Genomic DNA, 14,918 nt, shown 5'->3' with positions numbered 1-14,918 from the left:
CTCGGCAGGATCCTGGAGGGTGCATGGGAGTTCGCCCAACCAGTCTACATGTGTTTTGTGGACTTGGAGAAAGCGTTCGACCGTGTCCCTCGTGGAGTCCTGTGGGGGGTGCTCCGGGAATATGGAGTGCCGGACCCCTTGATAGGGTCCGTTCGGTCTCTGTATGACCGGTGCCAGAGTTTGGTCCGCATTGCCGGCAGTAAGTCGGATACGTTTCCGGTGAGAGTTGGACTCCGTCAGGGCTGCCCTTTGTCACCGATTCTGTTCCTAACTTTTATGGACAGAATTTCTAGGCGCAGCCAGAGCGTTGAGGGTGTCCGATTTGGCAACCTCAGAATCGGGTCTCTGCTTTTTGCAGATGATGTGGTTCTGTTAGCGTCGTCAGGCCGTGACCTTCAGCTCTCACTGGAGCGATTCGCAGCCGAGTGTGAAGCGGCTGGGTAGTGACCGAAAGAACAAGATCGCGAATACAAGCGGCCGAAATGGGTTTCCTCCGCAGGGTGTCTGGGCTCTCCCTTAGAGATAGGGTGAGAAGCTCAGTCATCCGGGAGGGGCTCGGAGTAGAACCGCTGCTCCTCCGCATTGAGAGGAGTCAGATGAGGTGGCTCGGGCATCTGGTTAGGATGCCCCCTGGGAGCCTCCCTGGGGAGGTGTTCCGGGCACGTCCCACTGGGAGGAGACCCCGGGGAAGACCCAGGACACGCTGGAGAGACTATGTCTCTCGGCTGGCCTGGGAACGCCTCGGGGTCCCCCCGGAAGAGCTGGAAGAAGTGGCCGGGGACAGAGACGTCTGGGTTTCTCTGCTCAAGCTGCTGCCCCCGCGACCCGACCCCCGGATAAGCGGCAGATGATAGATGGATACTTCCGGGTCATTTCACACAGTTAAGAAGGTTCCTAAGCAGAATTCTTTTCACTGCCCATTTAGTTTCGAAGTTCAAAAGTTTACAGTGTACAAAAGAAAAAAAAAACACACACTTTGGTCTTCTGTAGATTATTTTCTGTTGTGCTCCAGGTCAGAACACATGACTCATTCATTTAGAGACAATAAAAGACAATAAAAAAGCACATATCTTAGTACAGTCAATTCCTTTACAAACAGCAAACGTATCAGTGTTCGCAGTGACCCAAATGGTCCACAGGATGGGCAAGTGGGCCGGCGACACTCCCAACAATGTCCCAACAACCGCTTAGAAGCTTTTAAAAGTCCCATACCAGTCACTGAAGAAGTCTTTTGGATGAGAGGTGAAATGGCTTCAAGAATCAAGCAAAGAAGTCTAGTTCCCTCTATTCAAGTATTTAACATGTAACAGTAAACAAATCTACATCTTTAATGATCGACTCAATCAGTTTGATTTACCTTTTTGCAAAGTGTCTCAGTTCTTTTACAAAACCAGTGGATGGGAGCTCATACCTTTGGAAAAGGACTGCTTTGCACAGCTTTTTCAACGTGATGCAGCTTAAGTTTGTGGCAAACATGAGAAGGAACTGATGGTTTTTGGTTCCAAACTGTGTGTCTAGAAAATGCCCCCTCAGAGAAAAAGGCATCCTCTATACCAATGTCAATGCAGACAAACTTGTTGATCAGGTATGTGCATATGCATGACTGGAACTGTAGCAATTCAGGAATAATCTCAAGACAAACACAATAGCATAGGAGTCCCTTAAAAAAAAAAAGCTTTGTCAGAGAGGCAATATTCCCAGAAGAGGCGATGACTCAGCCATTTACATGACAATAAAAATGATCTTGATGTTGATTTATCATGATGTTTAGTGGAAGTAAAATCCCTTAACAAGACATAAAATCCATTCAAGCACATCAAAAATGTATGGAAGGATAATTATTCAAGTAAATGTTGTCTTACTTTCCACCACTGGAACTGGAAAAGCCTGAAAACGTGAACATAATTCCATGCTTACCACTGGCACGGACCCCCCCCTATTTCTTAAAAACATGAAATGCCCCCCCCCCCCAATAAAAATACCCTAAATCAATTTTCATACTGACATATGTTACTCCCTAGGTCAAGACCTTTCCTATGATGTCTTCACTTTTGTCCTACACCAAAGTTTCATTTTCATCTTGCTCCAAAGTGTACTTTCTCAGACCCTTATTAAGTCCAAGCTGGATGAAATAATTCAAACACGTTTTAAGGGGTAGTTAGTGGCCACATGTGTTCAAAATATTGACGTCAGCTTAATACACTATCAGACTTTTAAATTTGGACCAGTTTAGACCCGTTTTCTTCCCATAATTTACTATGACTTTCATATTCTATTTTCCAATGATCTAATACAGCCAATTCTACCTACTGTATCCCTTTGTCCAGGCTAACAGGACGGTCCTAGATGACCAAGACTTCATTATATTGTTGTGCCAATACGTTTGTGGATATAGTTTTAACTTTTGCATACATAGTTTTACAAATGTTGTTTAAGTGATGATGTGAAGATGATAAAAGGATTTCCATACACTTACTGTGTTTCTTAACATTTCGATCTTGCAGTAAATTCAGCCAGCCTGGGTCTCATTTTATTCGCTCCACCCTGTCCAAACTGTGTTAGTTTAGCTCAAAACAGAACTGCTACGACTGTGTGGTGTCTGTAGCTGTTTATTTGTTAGAGCACCCATTTAATGATCATTTTTATTCTCTTTTATCCCTGACCTTTTTTTTTTTATCTGTTTTGATTTATTTATCCATGTTTACTTATTTATTGTTGAAATGAACGGCACTGATCGCCAAACGGTGGATGTGCGGAACACTATTTCGTTTTTATGTGACGCATAAGAATGACAAATAAACCTTTATAATCTTTATTTTGTTTGTTTATATGTTAGCTGTCCGTGAATACATCCTCCTGTAAATATAATTATTCCGTCTCGCTTCATTCGCTCAGATTCGATGCAGGAGATGTCATTGGGCAGTGATCTTTCAGGGTGCGCTGTTGTTCATCCAAAACTAACTTATTTTTCTCCATTGCCTGTATTTCCTTTCTAGCGTGTTTCAGCAGCGAAGCCGGAAAAAACCCCAAATTAAAACAAACAAAAAAGAAAAAGTACCCTATGGTGATTTCCGCCGTTTGCGGAAGCTCCAGCGACAGTAGAGTCCTTAGTAACCACCATAGCAACGATCAAAACAAAAATAAACTTTACAGGTTACAAACTAAAGCTCGTAAACATTCCCTGAAGGAAGATTGTAAGAATAAAAAGTACATTTTTCGCTTTGGATAATGTATTATAATGTCGAAACTATTCTGAAATGTTCATTTTCCTCTGTGAATAAAAGGCACGTCAGCCCTGAATTTAGGCTTTGCGCAGTGTTATGGAAGTTTTCACGCCTCCTTCGTAATACCTCTGATGCGCAATGAAATAAAGAACTTTTCTTTTTCTGCCGGCCGGCCAAGTTTTATTTTTCGTTGCAAGGAAAAGATCAGTCCACACCATTCAGCGGTTATAGTATGGAACGATACGCACAAAAAGAAATCAGCATTTATACCTGAGGGGGCCCCTGTTCTGTGGGTGTGTATTGTTCGAACTTCAAAATACTGTTCGCACTTCACAAATCACTTTCTAGAACTGTTGCCCTCTGACAGGAGCTACAAATTAGTCTCAGTCTGAGTTTCAAAGTTCCTTCCCTTAGGCCATCCATACTCAAATGAGCAACACTTGTGACACAAGGCTAATATGATTTCATGCTACATTTTGTATTTATTGTTGAATCATCTGTGTGCTTTACGTGTCTTTATTCCAATGGAAATAATGCTCCTAATGTGGCTGATTAGTGTAAGTCAATGGAAATCTGAAGATGGAGCAACACAAATAAAAACTGTACGTTACTTGCACCATACTTACTTGCCGTCCTCGATCCTCGTCCCCTGTTGACAGCATTGGGCAGATAAAGCAGAAAAGCAAGAGACAGAAGACGAGTGCAACAAATCAAATGTCTATTCTTCATTTTGTAAAACTGAATGAGTTACTTTGAGTCTTACTTTTGTCGATGTTTGTCGGTGGCGTGCCAGTGTTACTTTGAAATAAGTGAACCAACAGTGGGAATTTCAAGTCAGTAAAAGAAAGCTGGTACGTTTTACAAATTAAATTTTTTAGCAATTAAAAGCTAAATAAACTTGCAGCAAATCATTAATACTACCAACAACAATCAACCCTTGGGATTAAAGCCACCTGCTTAATATTGTTTGTATTCTCCTTATGATGCAGATAGCTCTGACTCATTTGGGCATGATTCATTCAGACATTAGCACCTGTTTGCAACAGATTATTGTAGACAAACACAGAAAAGATTCAATGATGGATAAATGTGAGAAACTGATGTGTTTTCTGATAGCAGAAGATAAAAGCCTTCACATTTATGTCCACAAACTGTATGCGTTTTATTAGAGTTGCCAGCGTCATGTGGAATCTGCAACTGCTGCCAAAAAGGCACGTTCACTCAAAATCTCAACTTATTCTTTTACAATCCGACACTGTAGAGCTTTAAGTTGATTTACTTGCTCAATTTCTTACCTATGACGTGTGTTTTCAACCCAACAAAACAAGGTCCTTCTTAGAAACAGCCTCTGACCCAAGCAACTGCAGACAGCCCAGACACCGGCTTGGCCTGCTAGACAAGTTTCAGATAAGATTCCCGACTCACAGAGAATTTGACATGTAAGTTGACGTGCAAACAAAAGCCGAGCACAGCGACATTGTCATCAAAAAGTATTTTGGCCTCTTAACAAAGTGAACCATGACAGTGAAGATTAAGAGTTGTTTTTCTTGGTTCCAGCTGAGGTACAGTTGGTAAAAGCGATTCATTCTAAGGGAGGCAGTTCTTCAGAGTGATGTCTTAGCAAAATCCTACCAACTGACAGTGGTAAGTATGTGCATGTGGATTTCTGAGTGACAGTGTCAGTGTTCATCTTCCCACTTATCTGTATGTCTGTTATGAAGTCTTACATACGATCCACCCACATACTTTCACTGTCTTTCTCCATTGTGACGCTGCAGGTACATAAAATCCCTGCAGGCTTCCTGTTACTGTGCGATTGACAAAAACTGCAAGCAGGGGAGGAGTAGACTCTATTGGTATCTGCAGGTGGGAATACACAAATAGGAACTCATGGGTGAACCCATTGCTTATGCCACAATCCTAAACCAGAACTGGACAGTAGAGACATCGACATCTGAGTATGACGGTAGGAACAAACCATTTCTTTGTATGTAGGCTGTTCTGCATTTATTCTACGCTTTAGAAAGTTGCATTAAAGGACAGACAAAATGTCACAGGTGCTTTGTTTCAACGCACAGTCACATTCAGGCATTTAGACGGACTGTATGGCAGTGTGGGATGTACTGTATGTGGGAGGCCAACTCGAGTTTGACTGAAAAACAGACAAAAAAGAGCAGTAATATAACATATGTGTGAGCACATCATGCTTTTTGGGCAAACATGTCAGTTTGTCTGAAAAGAATATGGCTCAATACCGCTTTAGTTATTCCTTTAATCCAACTCTTGTTGTTATAAGGTCAAGTTTAGCTTTTTAAAAATATAACTACAGTAAAAACTGAAACAGCGAGAGCGCAGATTTATCAATGACATCAGTCATCTCCTGTGAGCTTCCAGGATCTCGGAAATAGTTCTGGTAGTGCGGCAGTTTGTGGCTCAGATTACTTCCTCGTCTTTTTTTTTTACTCAGGAATAACATACTTGAGGCCAAATTTTTGTATGATGCAATGCAAGTCTAAGTTCTTTGTAATACAACAACAACAAAACAAAAAAAACCCAAACAACAAAAGTCCTTTGTTAGGGAAGTTGGTGTGAGAGTTGATGGATTAAGTGTGTTCCTTGAAGGATATGTTTTATGGGGCTGAATGTAAATTAGTTGGCATTCATCACTTGTTACATAACGTATTGGATTATGTAAAAACGTCTCACCTGATCATATTGAAAAGACTAAGTTAAGTTTGTACTAAAAAGAGTTTTTCAAGTATCATTTTCTATCTAAAAATGTGTCAAAATGTTCTCAATCCATATAAAGGCACCGTGTATAAGCATATACGGTTAGTCACCGGACTCTCACAACACAAGTACTACCTGAAATGTCTGCAGGTGACCTGTTTGGTTTCTCGTGTTTAGATTTTTCTCGTCATGTTCTAAAAGTGTAACTAAGATTCAACCCAGTAATCCATCCTTTACAATAAATATATACGCGTTCTATGAGATCACCAGAAAGGAGGCGTTCGTTATCGTAATGATAAGCACTGAGCGCAACTGCAGCTTACAAGATTTGACACAAAGATTGCAATCAATCAAACAAAGTGGCCTAAATTTGTGCATCAACGTGTGAGAAAATGCTGAATTAAATAATTACCAGATTAGAATGGCGGAACATCCTTTTGCTATCAAAAACCATCCCAACTGCCTTTCATCTTTGCTTGTCTCAAACATCTAAAGCCCTCCTGTTGGTTTGCATTTAGGTCTCTTTCTCACTGAAATGTTGTTGAATTGTCGGCCTTTTGTGTTCACAGCAAAAGGTTGAAAAGCACGTGCAGGAATTGTCGATTCTTTTCTTTCAAATGGAGAGTTTTTAGGGCTCGCTGCACCACGACAGATCAGTGTGGTTCTCCTTTATTTGTGATCAAATTACACAATTTCCTAAATTAAATCTGGTATGATTACTTACTTGTTTTTTCTAGTCACTTGTCTTCGTAATCTGATCATATGATTCAGATTATATGTGATTAACTGGGATTTCCTAAAAGTTGTACACATGTCCTCCATACATATATGCAGATATATATATACATACATATATGTATTTATATGTTTAAGACTGAATTTACAAAAAAAGAGAGAAAGATCATTATCTGGTAAATTCCCTCATTCAGATCAATGCATCATTAACAGGCTTGTGCAGAACTTAACAATCTTCTGAAGAGCTCCATTTCATCTGAATCAGGTGTGGGTAGGGTAGCGGCCCTTGAGGACCGACTTTGGACATCCCTGAATTAAGGTGTCCTGATGAGTCAGCATACAAGCACCCTGAAACAGAAGCAGCTTTTTCATCACTTGCTGACAGTTTCTGTCCTCTGTGATAAGCCAAGTAAATTCTATATTTAAAAAAAAGTATCTTAAAAGCTCAAAGCTTGAAAATACCCCTCCTAAGCAGAAAACCTAGCACAATCACCTTCTATGCTGCAGTCCTAAACAAGATTTATGCTGAATTGGATTACCACCAACTCTACCTGATGCGGGACGCGAGGATACTATAGAATACTGTATACACAGAGAGTGAGGGCCACGGGGGCCAGTTTTACAACAAAAGCCTGAGATATCATCTGCCAGTGATCAGCTGCTGTTCCGTAGATAAAACCTGTTTAGCATGACACCGTCACTGATGTTTGGAGACAAATAAGATACTGGAAATAGGTAGTTCTACATTAAAAAAGAATTTTCCTGGTGTGTCACAGATGATGAGCATTTCTGGTAAAAGTTTTCATGCGAGGAGCGAGACAAGGAAGAGGCTGGATGAAACTAATCTGGCAGCCTCAGGCTCTTCCTCATTTCTTGACAGCCCTGATAGCAAAGAGTTAACTTATCTTTTTTTTTTTTATCTCGACCCAAAGTCACCCAAACCCTCAAGGACATACATCAGGTCAAAGTCAACCAGCGCGGAGCCAGATGAAATCTCAGAGAATCTCTATGAAGACCCGGATGCATTGGAGGTAAATTAAATATCAAATTTATTATAATTAAATATAATGATTTATTTTTAAAACCATCTTTGGTGTTTCTGCTGGTGTCGCATGCACTCATATGATTACATCTAAAGAACAATGTGGGTATTGTGAAAAAAAAATAAATAAATAAAGGACTTTCATGACTTTCAGCACATTATTCATTGAAACTATGGTATTTTATTTTTTCCCAAGGTATCTGTCGCAGACGGAGGGCAATCACAAGAGCAGAAGGAGGTGAAAAACAAGCCTACGCCTTTACCAAGAATTAAATCCCAACTGAAACCGCTATATCTGAACGCTGACACTGCCGACTCTTCAGACAAAGCACTCATCACAATCAATGTAGCGTAAGCAAAGCACATTTGACACTTCAGATGGCATTACTTATGGTGTGTATAATTTTTCTGTTTTTTCATGTCCTTTCATGACCAGCGTTCCCAAAGTAAGGAAAAGTCCTTGAACTTCAGCAAGCCTCAACCTGTTCGTCCTCCTCCTGCTCCACCGCAGAACAGAAATGTCAACTCAACCACAGCGGTCGGGGGCCACAATCGTAACACAGTTCCAGCTCCCAAGTCGACTGCAAAGGTATATAATGTTTCAAACGTGTTAAGCTCGATTTGTACTTGAAATGACCTCAAATGTGTGTTTTGGGGAATATACCCAGTTCCTTGCACAGTATCGGTATCAGTGCTCCTTGATTAAGGAAAACAACACAAAACGCTGACACCAGCTTTAGAAGTTCTGTGAAGGCGTTTTACGTGTTATGTACTATGTAGTGATTTTTAAGTAGCTTGAGGGCAGATTCAATTAATTTCCATTCAAATTAATAACACTATAACAATCAACCCGAGGTAATCTGTGTTGTTGCGGTATAAATGATAAACAGTAATTGAGCAAAGCTATCTTTTTAGGGCAGGAAAGACCTGCACCCGTTTTTATTGCCACAATGGCATTTGAGCATTTCCCCCAAACTACTCTCCTTAAACAACCATCAATAAATAATTTTGATTTCATGCAAACTGTGTGGGTGCCACACTTTTGGTCTTTTCACAACTTTGTTTTTGCCTGCTTTCTTCTTCTGCTGTAGCCTCCGGCTCTAAATCTTAGGAACAAACCTCCTCCTCTCCCCCCCCCTCGACCAGACCCTCCTCCTGCTTCCCCTCTTTATCATGGTCGACCACCTTCTACCACGAGCCGAATATCCGAGGTAAATTCTCAGTGTATTTTACTTTTCTTTATTCCCATCAAAATGTCAAACTGTTCCTGTCGCTTACACAGTGCAACGTCTGACTTGTTTGAGATGTCATTAGCAGAATTAGGATACATAAGCCGCACTCTTTCTTGATTAAAGAATAGATATTGTGTGCTGTATAGTTGTAATTTCCTGATCTTCTGTTTGCTAGCGCCACACTGGGACGCCTCAACAATCCCGACGTTCCTCCATCAGCTCCGTTGGACAGAGCCCTGTCTCACCAGCACTTTCTGCAGGATACCTGAACTATTTCTCTTACCAAGCACAGGTAGAGTGCAAGCCACAGGTTGTGCATTTGGCTGCATTTCAAGTCCATGTTAAGTCAGCAATAAACAGCTTGAATGCTCACAAACCTGTTCTCATGCCTCAAAAAAGGTTTGAGGCATTCTGGTTGCGCTCAGCTTTATCTTGTAAACAAATGACATAACGTGAATATCTTACATTTTTAGCCCAGAGCTGCAGATTCACGGTTCCAGACGCCTCCCTTCCTCCGCAGCGACTCGAGAGCATCTTCACAGGTATGACAGCCACTGCAGGGCTGGAGAACCATTCTTTAATGTGTAGCAAAACTACAACAGCCTGTTGTTCTGTTATGGAAATCCAAATGTGTAAGATCTCAATCTTGCTTCCTGCATTTAGCGAGGTTTAGTCAACGTGAAATGCAGATATCGGGAAGACTTGTAGACACCCAACTGAGCCACTCCATGAGGCCTACTTTAATGATATATTAGCTGCAATAGTCCAACAACACATCTGCCCAAATCTGACAGTGTGTGAGGGCAGAATTTTGTGTAGCTTTGATTCATGACATCCTATGTGAAAGACTCCACATATTACAAGAAAAAGATCAACAATCACAGTAACAGAACTCAGGAAAAGCTAATATATCGAAAAGCTAAGTGATACAGCACAAAAAGAAACCTAATGAACAGCTGTTGAAAAATCCACGTTTTAATTATCAGTTGAGCTGTTTATCAAAAATGTTTTCCCTGTCATCTTTTACAGTACAGTCTATCACCCCCGCCTTCAGCATATGGGTTAAATTATTACAATGAGACAGAGTTTCGTTTCTACCAGGACGTTATTCCAAGTGAGCACGATGGAATGGTGAGATACTGTGCACTGAGCACACATGCATGCTCAAAGACAAGTGTCAAATTTTAGAAAGGAAAGGGTTCTAATCCCTTTGATTTGAGTTAGGCTGGTTTCTACTCCACTCTCTCTACAAGACAGTTTATTTTCATTGTACGCAACAGTTAGATGCAATAAACTGTAAACAGAGTCCCCTGACACTGGGACTAATGAACGAAATATTATCTGTCACCCCCACCGGTTCATTTTGATAAGAAAAATCATTTGTTTTCCTCAGGACATCACTGAGCTGCTGAGATGGTTGAAAGCAGTGTCCAGTAAGTAGGAAATTTGCCATACAGATAGTTATTGTTTAATTACCCTGAAACAAGTGACAAACCGTGATATGTCTTTTTTTTGTTTCTTGTTCATTCATTTCCAAAAATCCTGGGGAAAAAAGTTAATTATTCTAAACTGAAATGTATCAAAATACTGTTATAATAAGCACTGCCATCTTCCTAGCAAAATCTATCTGTGTTTGGTCATTCCAGGAGAGCCTGATGTCATGTCCTCACCAGTGTTTGGCCTCGACATAGAGGAAGAGCTCAGGTAACAAATCCAAACGGTCACAAGAACTTTTCTTTGTGAACTGGCAGCATCATTTCCACTTCCTGACGTTTTGTGTCTGTGTCCGAGCAAGTAAATGAGTTATCTGTGCAATATTAAACACTTCTTCATCACGACGTGAACCTCTGCTCTGTTCCTGAAAGTAGTGGCAGTATTCAATGGTGTGATTATTCAAGAACGCAAAGTATGTTAAAGTCAGTCTCAAGCGACATTATTATCTCTTTTATCCCCCCTCTTCTTATGCAGATCCTTTCAGCAGAGAGCCACAAATGTGAGGACAGCACGGCGTCTCTACAACCTCCTCATGATTAAACGAAAAGATAACCTGCAGAAATCCATAGAAGAGTTCCATAGCATCTGTCAGAGGTTCAATAAGGTGAAGAAGACCAATAAAAGCATGGGGATTGCTGGAGGCACCACAGGTGCTGTAGGAGGGGTGACTGCAGTGGTGGGCATCGCCCTGGCTCCTATGACTATGGGGGCCTCACTGATTGCTACAGCTGTTGGTGCTGGTATGATAGCAGCTGGCGGAGGTTTTGGTGCTCATGCTGCTAAAGCCAACAAGAAGATTGTGAACAGGACAACAGTTGAGAAACTGGTAAACGACTACATGTCACAAGTGGTTGACATGGAACAATGTCTGCAGTTTATCCTCACTGTGATGAATGAGCTTCGAAGGCACAACATTGACAGGCTACAGAGGGAAGGAGCTCACTGGGACGCAGTGAGCATGGCAAAACTGTCGCACACTGTGTTCAGCATCAACCTAACCATCGGTAGGGGGATGTCTCTTGCCCAACCAGATGGGGTGACATCTGGAAGCCTACTAAAAGCTTTTGCCGTAGAAATGGATTTTTACTTCACAGAAAATAACAATCAGAAGCTAAAGAAGTCAAATAAAAGCAAGTTTTCAGCTACAGTTTCCATATTGGCCAAAAATCTGCAAGAGCGGCTGGATTATCTGAAAGAAATGTGGGAAATGTTATGTTGAATCAACAAAGAACCCTGTATGCCTGTGGCTTTATCTGTGAGTGTGATAGAGATTTTTATTGTGTAAAAATGAATTGTTTTTACAATTAAATGAGCATTTATGTAAATGTATGATTATTAAGTATTTAAGATAAGTTATTTTTACTTTTAGCTATAGTAAATATAAACAAATGGCCAATTAATGGAAATCAACCTGATTTGATGTAATGTCTCGTGTTAGATTATGTTATATTAATAAACAGCATTGTATGACTAAAAATATAGTGGCACTTCTTTCAGTACATTGTGCTCAGAGGCGGAATGATATTGTTGAGGACTGCGGATGAACACAGCCACGCCCTCTACGCCCTTTCTCTATATTACCGCCGCGCTCCGACGTCCGCCATTTTCCTTTTTAACAAACATCAGACGAGTAAACAGCATTGTTGGACACCTCTCTATTTGCCGAAATGGCAGTGTAAAAGTGCAGCGACCCAGCAGCAGCCAACAAAACAGTGCATCCAACCAGTGCACTGAGTTACTTCTAATTCAGCAAACATGTCGTAAGTATTATTTATATCCTTAACTTTTGTCGGCAACGGGCGTCTGGCCTACTATGGCCGTCCGCCCGACGTGTCTGGTCTTACTGTATCTGAATATGTAAACATTTATTTGGCAGTTTTCAGTAAATCGGACAGGGACGCTTTGAATAGTTGAACGCCATTAGCCTACTTATTTTTTTGATAATTTATGGAATTACAGGACCAATAGCGGCGTTGACGCAACATGTGACAATAGCATGATATCTAAAGTTTGATGTTTTTGTTCTAACAACTTTGCCATGTTGTGGCGGTTTTATTATAAACGCGTAGTTCTACTCTGAAACGTTGCAATAAGTATTGCTCTTTTTTAGTGTATGTCATGGCCTCTTGAGTGCCAGCGTGGCAGAAAATGGTTTGCTTCTGTGTCAAAATGGCGGCGTTCTGTGGGCGGATTGAGAACAAAAGTGTAGCTGTTGTTTGAGGGGGATGATGACGGAGCCTGTAACCTTGTCTTGAAGCGGACTGACGTCAGAGTCATAAGACGGGAAGTTGGGAAGAGACACGTGACGCGGGGCAGGTGTATTGCACCCATGGGGGCAGTGTTGCTGAAATATGAATGAATCTACTTTACCAGATCACAATGAAAGAACCTTTCGTACACGTGTAAATTCGTTAGAAAGAAAGTTTTGCCTCAATTCTATTTATTTATTTCTATGGTATTGATGTTTTCAACACAATTTTTTCTTGCCAACTTTCAGGTCCTTCGTGGAAACCCTCAGCACTGCTGCATTTGACAGCATAAAAGAGTTCGTCGCTACCCCATATTCACACACCCCATTTGTGACCAACAACAGCCACTATGACCATGATGATGACAAACTCACAGTTTGGCCTGGAAGACATGGAGGCCCTTCTCTGGGAGCCTTCCTCTCCCACGGCTGATGTCATGGATCCCCTGTTCGTTAACCCTGACAGAGACGGGCAAAAGGAGGGAGGAGGAACTTCGTTGGAGGGGGACACACCGCCTGTGTCACCCCTCGTCTCCTCATCGCTGTCTTCTTCCTCCTCTCCGCCTCCCTTCTACTCTCCTCCTCCATCTCCGCCGGCTGTTCACCTCCACGGGGAAAAGGCTGATACTGAGTCTGACCTGCTCCCCCTCCTTTGGTTGGGCCACCCTGGTCAGCTGAGAGGAAGCCAGATGCCCTCAGATGACAGCAAAGGTAGTGATGTTTAAGAAACGGCAAACAAACTAAAAATAACTGGTGTCTGAGTTATTGAGCATAAACTAACGTAGCCTCATTTTGTTTTCACAGAAGATGCGCTCATTGACCTAGACTGGATGGCAGAGAGGGTGGATCTAAGTGAGATTGACCTGGACTCTCTGATTGGCTCCTGCAGTCCTGCTGAAGAGTCCCCCACCTCTCCAGAGGAACTGCTTGCTTCCCTGGATTGCTCCATGGAGATCGATCCCTTCCCACTGCCAACTCTCGAAACTCCTGTACTCTCCAGTCTTCCTTCTGCTTATTTTCCAAGTGCAGCATCTCCTGTTCTTTCCAATGTTTGTTCAGATCCCTCTGTCATTACAGTGGAGCCTGAACCTGAATCTCCCTATGACGGGCAAGAGGTTCCTTCCTCTCCGCTTTGTGTCCCAGAGCCACAAGAGGAGCTCGAAATCAAATCTGAACCTGATTCCCCAGACCCTTCTCCCCCAGTGTTTGACTCTCCATCCTCCCCAGACTTCACTCTGGACCTGGGCAGTGAAGTGGATGTCTCTGAGAGTGAGGTGAAGCCTGTGGTTGCCTCTGTGATCCCTCAGGTCCCACGTATTGTGCTCTCCCTTTCTCCAACTCGCATCGTCCTTGTGCTGGCTCCCAAAAGCGAAGTGGGGATCACTGCCACGACAGAGGTCGTTCACGGCTCCCCAGCAGCCTCTCCTCTGCAAAGGTCCCCCAGAAGCCGTCCGTACCCTGAGCCAAAACACAAAGCGACTCCACCCTCTCCCAGTGCTGTCGTTGTCGAAGCACAGGCTGTCCGGGCTGCAGGTGGAGCCGAGAGGGCAACATGGAAAGCACCGAAGGACAAGAAACAGAAGAAGATGGAGCAGAATAAAACAGCTGCTACACGCTACAGGCAGAAGAAGAGAGATGAACAAGATGCACTTCTGATAGAGTATGGGCAGTTGGAGAAGAAGAATGTGGAACTGACTGAAAAGGCTGAATCTATGGCCAGGGAGATCGAGTATCTCAAAGAGCTGATGGAGGAAGTGCGCCATGCTAGGCAAAGGAAAGGTCTCAGTGCTGACCCCTAATGGTGGGACCAGGTAATAGCTGATGCTGTGTATTAAAAGGTGTTGAACAGGAAGTGGGCTCTTCAGATGTTCTTTCTTACTGAGCATCAATATAGTGTGGTCCACACAGCATGCCAAATCTGTCTGTATCCAACACTGGTATTAACTAAGTAATACTTTGATCTTACATTAATAATTATATAGTATATAAGAGTATTTTTCCATTCAGTGTATACAACCATGATGTTACTTGTACCTTTTTACCATGTCAGGCCCTCACATACTTGGATGTTACTAAAAGTTTTAAAATGTTTGACTGTACTATAACCAGACTTCATGTATAATAAGTCTCCTAATAAAAAGTCTGAAACCTAATTGTATGAATTTGAGGTTTTCTTTAAGATCTGATATTAGGGAGCAGGTGCTAAAATTTCT

The 14,918-nt window shown here is 42.0% G+C and overlaps 3 protein-coding genes across 3 annotated transcripts; all 3 read left to right on the top strand.

Moving 5' to 3' along the window:
- Window positions 1-5,150: 5,150 nt before the first annotated feature.
- LOC140273927 (uncharacterized) lies at window positions 5,151-9,671 on the top strand. The gene is made up of 8 exons (XM_072369588.1): window positions 5,151-5,190; window positions 7,622-7,720; window positions 7,928-8,077; window positions 8,168-8,320; window positions 8,823-8,942; window positions 9,139-9,255; window positions 9,437-9,505; window positions 9,627-9,671. Exons 1-8 carry the CDS (start codon window positions 5,185-5,187, stop codon window positions 9,669-9,671), a joined length of 759 nt encoding a protein of 252 aa, XP_072225689.1. The 5' UTR covers window positions 5,151-5,184.
- A 596-nt stretch (window positions 9,672-10,267) lies between these two features.
- On the top strand, window positions 10,268-11,759 carry LOC140273032 (uncharacterized). The gene is made up of 3 exons (XM_072368558.1): window positions 10,268-10,396; window positions 10,610-10,667; window positions 10,932-11,759. Exons 2-3 carry the CDS (start codon window positions 10,624-10,626, stop codon window positions 11,674-11,676), a joined length of 789 nt encoding a protein of 262 aa, XP_072224659.1. The 5' UTR covers window positions 10,268-10,396; window positions 10,610-10,623; the 3' UTR covers window positions 11,677-11,759.
- Window positions 11,760-12,055: 296 nt separating this feature from the next.
- atf4b (activating transcription factor 4b) lies at window positions 12,056-14,856 on the top strand. Its single transcript, XM_072368403.1, has 3 exons — window positions 12,056-12,217; window positions 12,955-13,416; window positions 13,510-14,856. Exons 2-3 carry the CDS (start codon window positions 13,056-13,058, stop codon window positions 14,502-14,504), a joined length of 1,356 nt encoding a protein of 451 aa, XP_072224504.1. The 5' UTR covers window positions 12,056-12,217; window positions 12,955-13,055; the 3' UTR covers window positions 14,505-14,856.
- The last annotated feature ends 62 nt before the right edge of the window (window positions 14,857-14,918 follow it).

Source organism: Leuresthes tenuis, unplaced genomic scaffold (genome assembly GCF_036924035.1).
Source record: "Leuresthes tenuis unplaced genomic scaffold, fLeuTen1.0.hap1 SCAF_17, whole genome shotgun sequence".
In the NCBI taxonomy this organism is placed as follows: domain Eukaryota; kingdom Metazoa; phylum Chordata; class Actinopteri; order Atheriniformes; family Atherinopsidae; genus Leuresthes; species Leuresthes tenuis.
This window is presented reverse-complemented; position numbering and strand designations above follow the sequence as displayed.

Coding starts and splice junctions, on each gene's coding strand:
- atf4b (XM_072368403.1), top strand. CDS start 13,056: ATGACCATGATGATGACAAACTCACAGTTTGGCCTGGAAGACATGGAG. Junction 13,417..13,509: donor GCCCTCAGATGACAGCAAAG/GTAGTGATGTTT, acceptor TTGTTTTCACAG/AAGATGCGCTCATTGACCTA.
- LOC140273032 (XM_072368558.1), top strand. CDS start 10,624: ATGTCCTCACCAGTGTTTGGCCTCGACATAGAGGAAGAGCTCAG. Junction 10,668..10,931: donor GACATAGAGGAAGAGCTCAG/GTAACAAATCCA, acceptor CTTCTTATGCAG/ATCCTTTCAGCAGAGAGCCA.
- LOC140273927 (XM_072369588.1), top strand. Junction 7,721..7,927: donor AAGACCCGGATGCATTGGAG/GTAAATTAAATA, acceptor TTTTTTCCCAAG/GTATCTGTCGCAGACGGAGG. Junction 8,321..8,822: donor CTCCCAAGTCGACTGCAAAG/GTATATAATGTT, acceptor CTTCTGCTGTAG/CCTCCGGCTCTAAATCTTAG.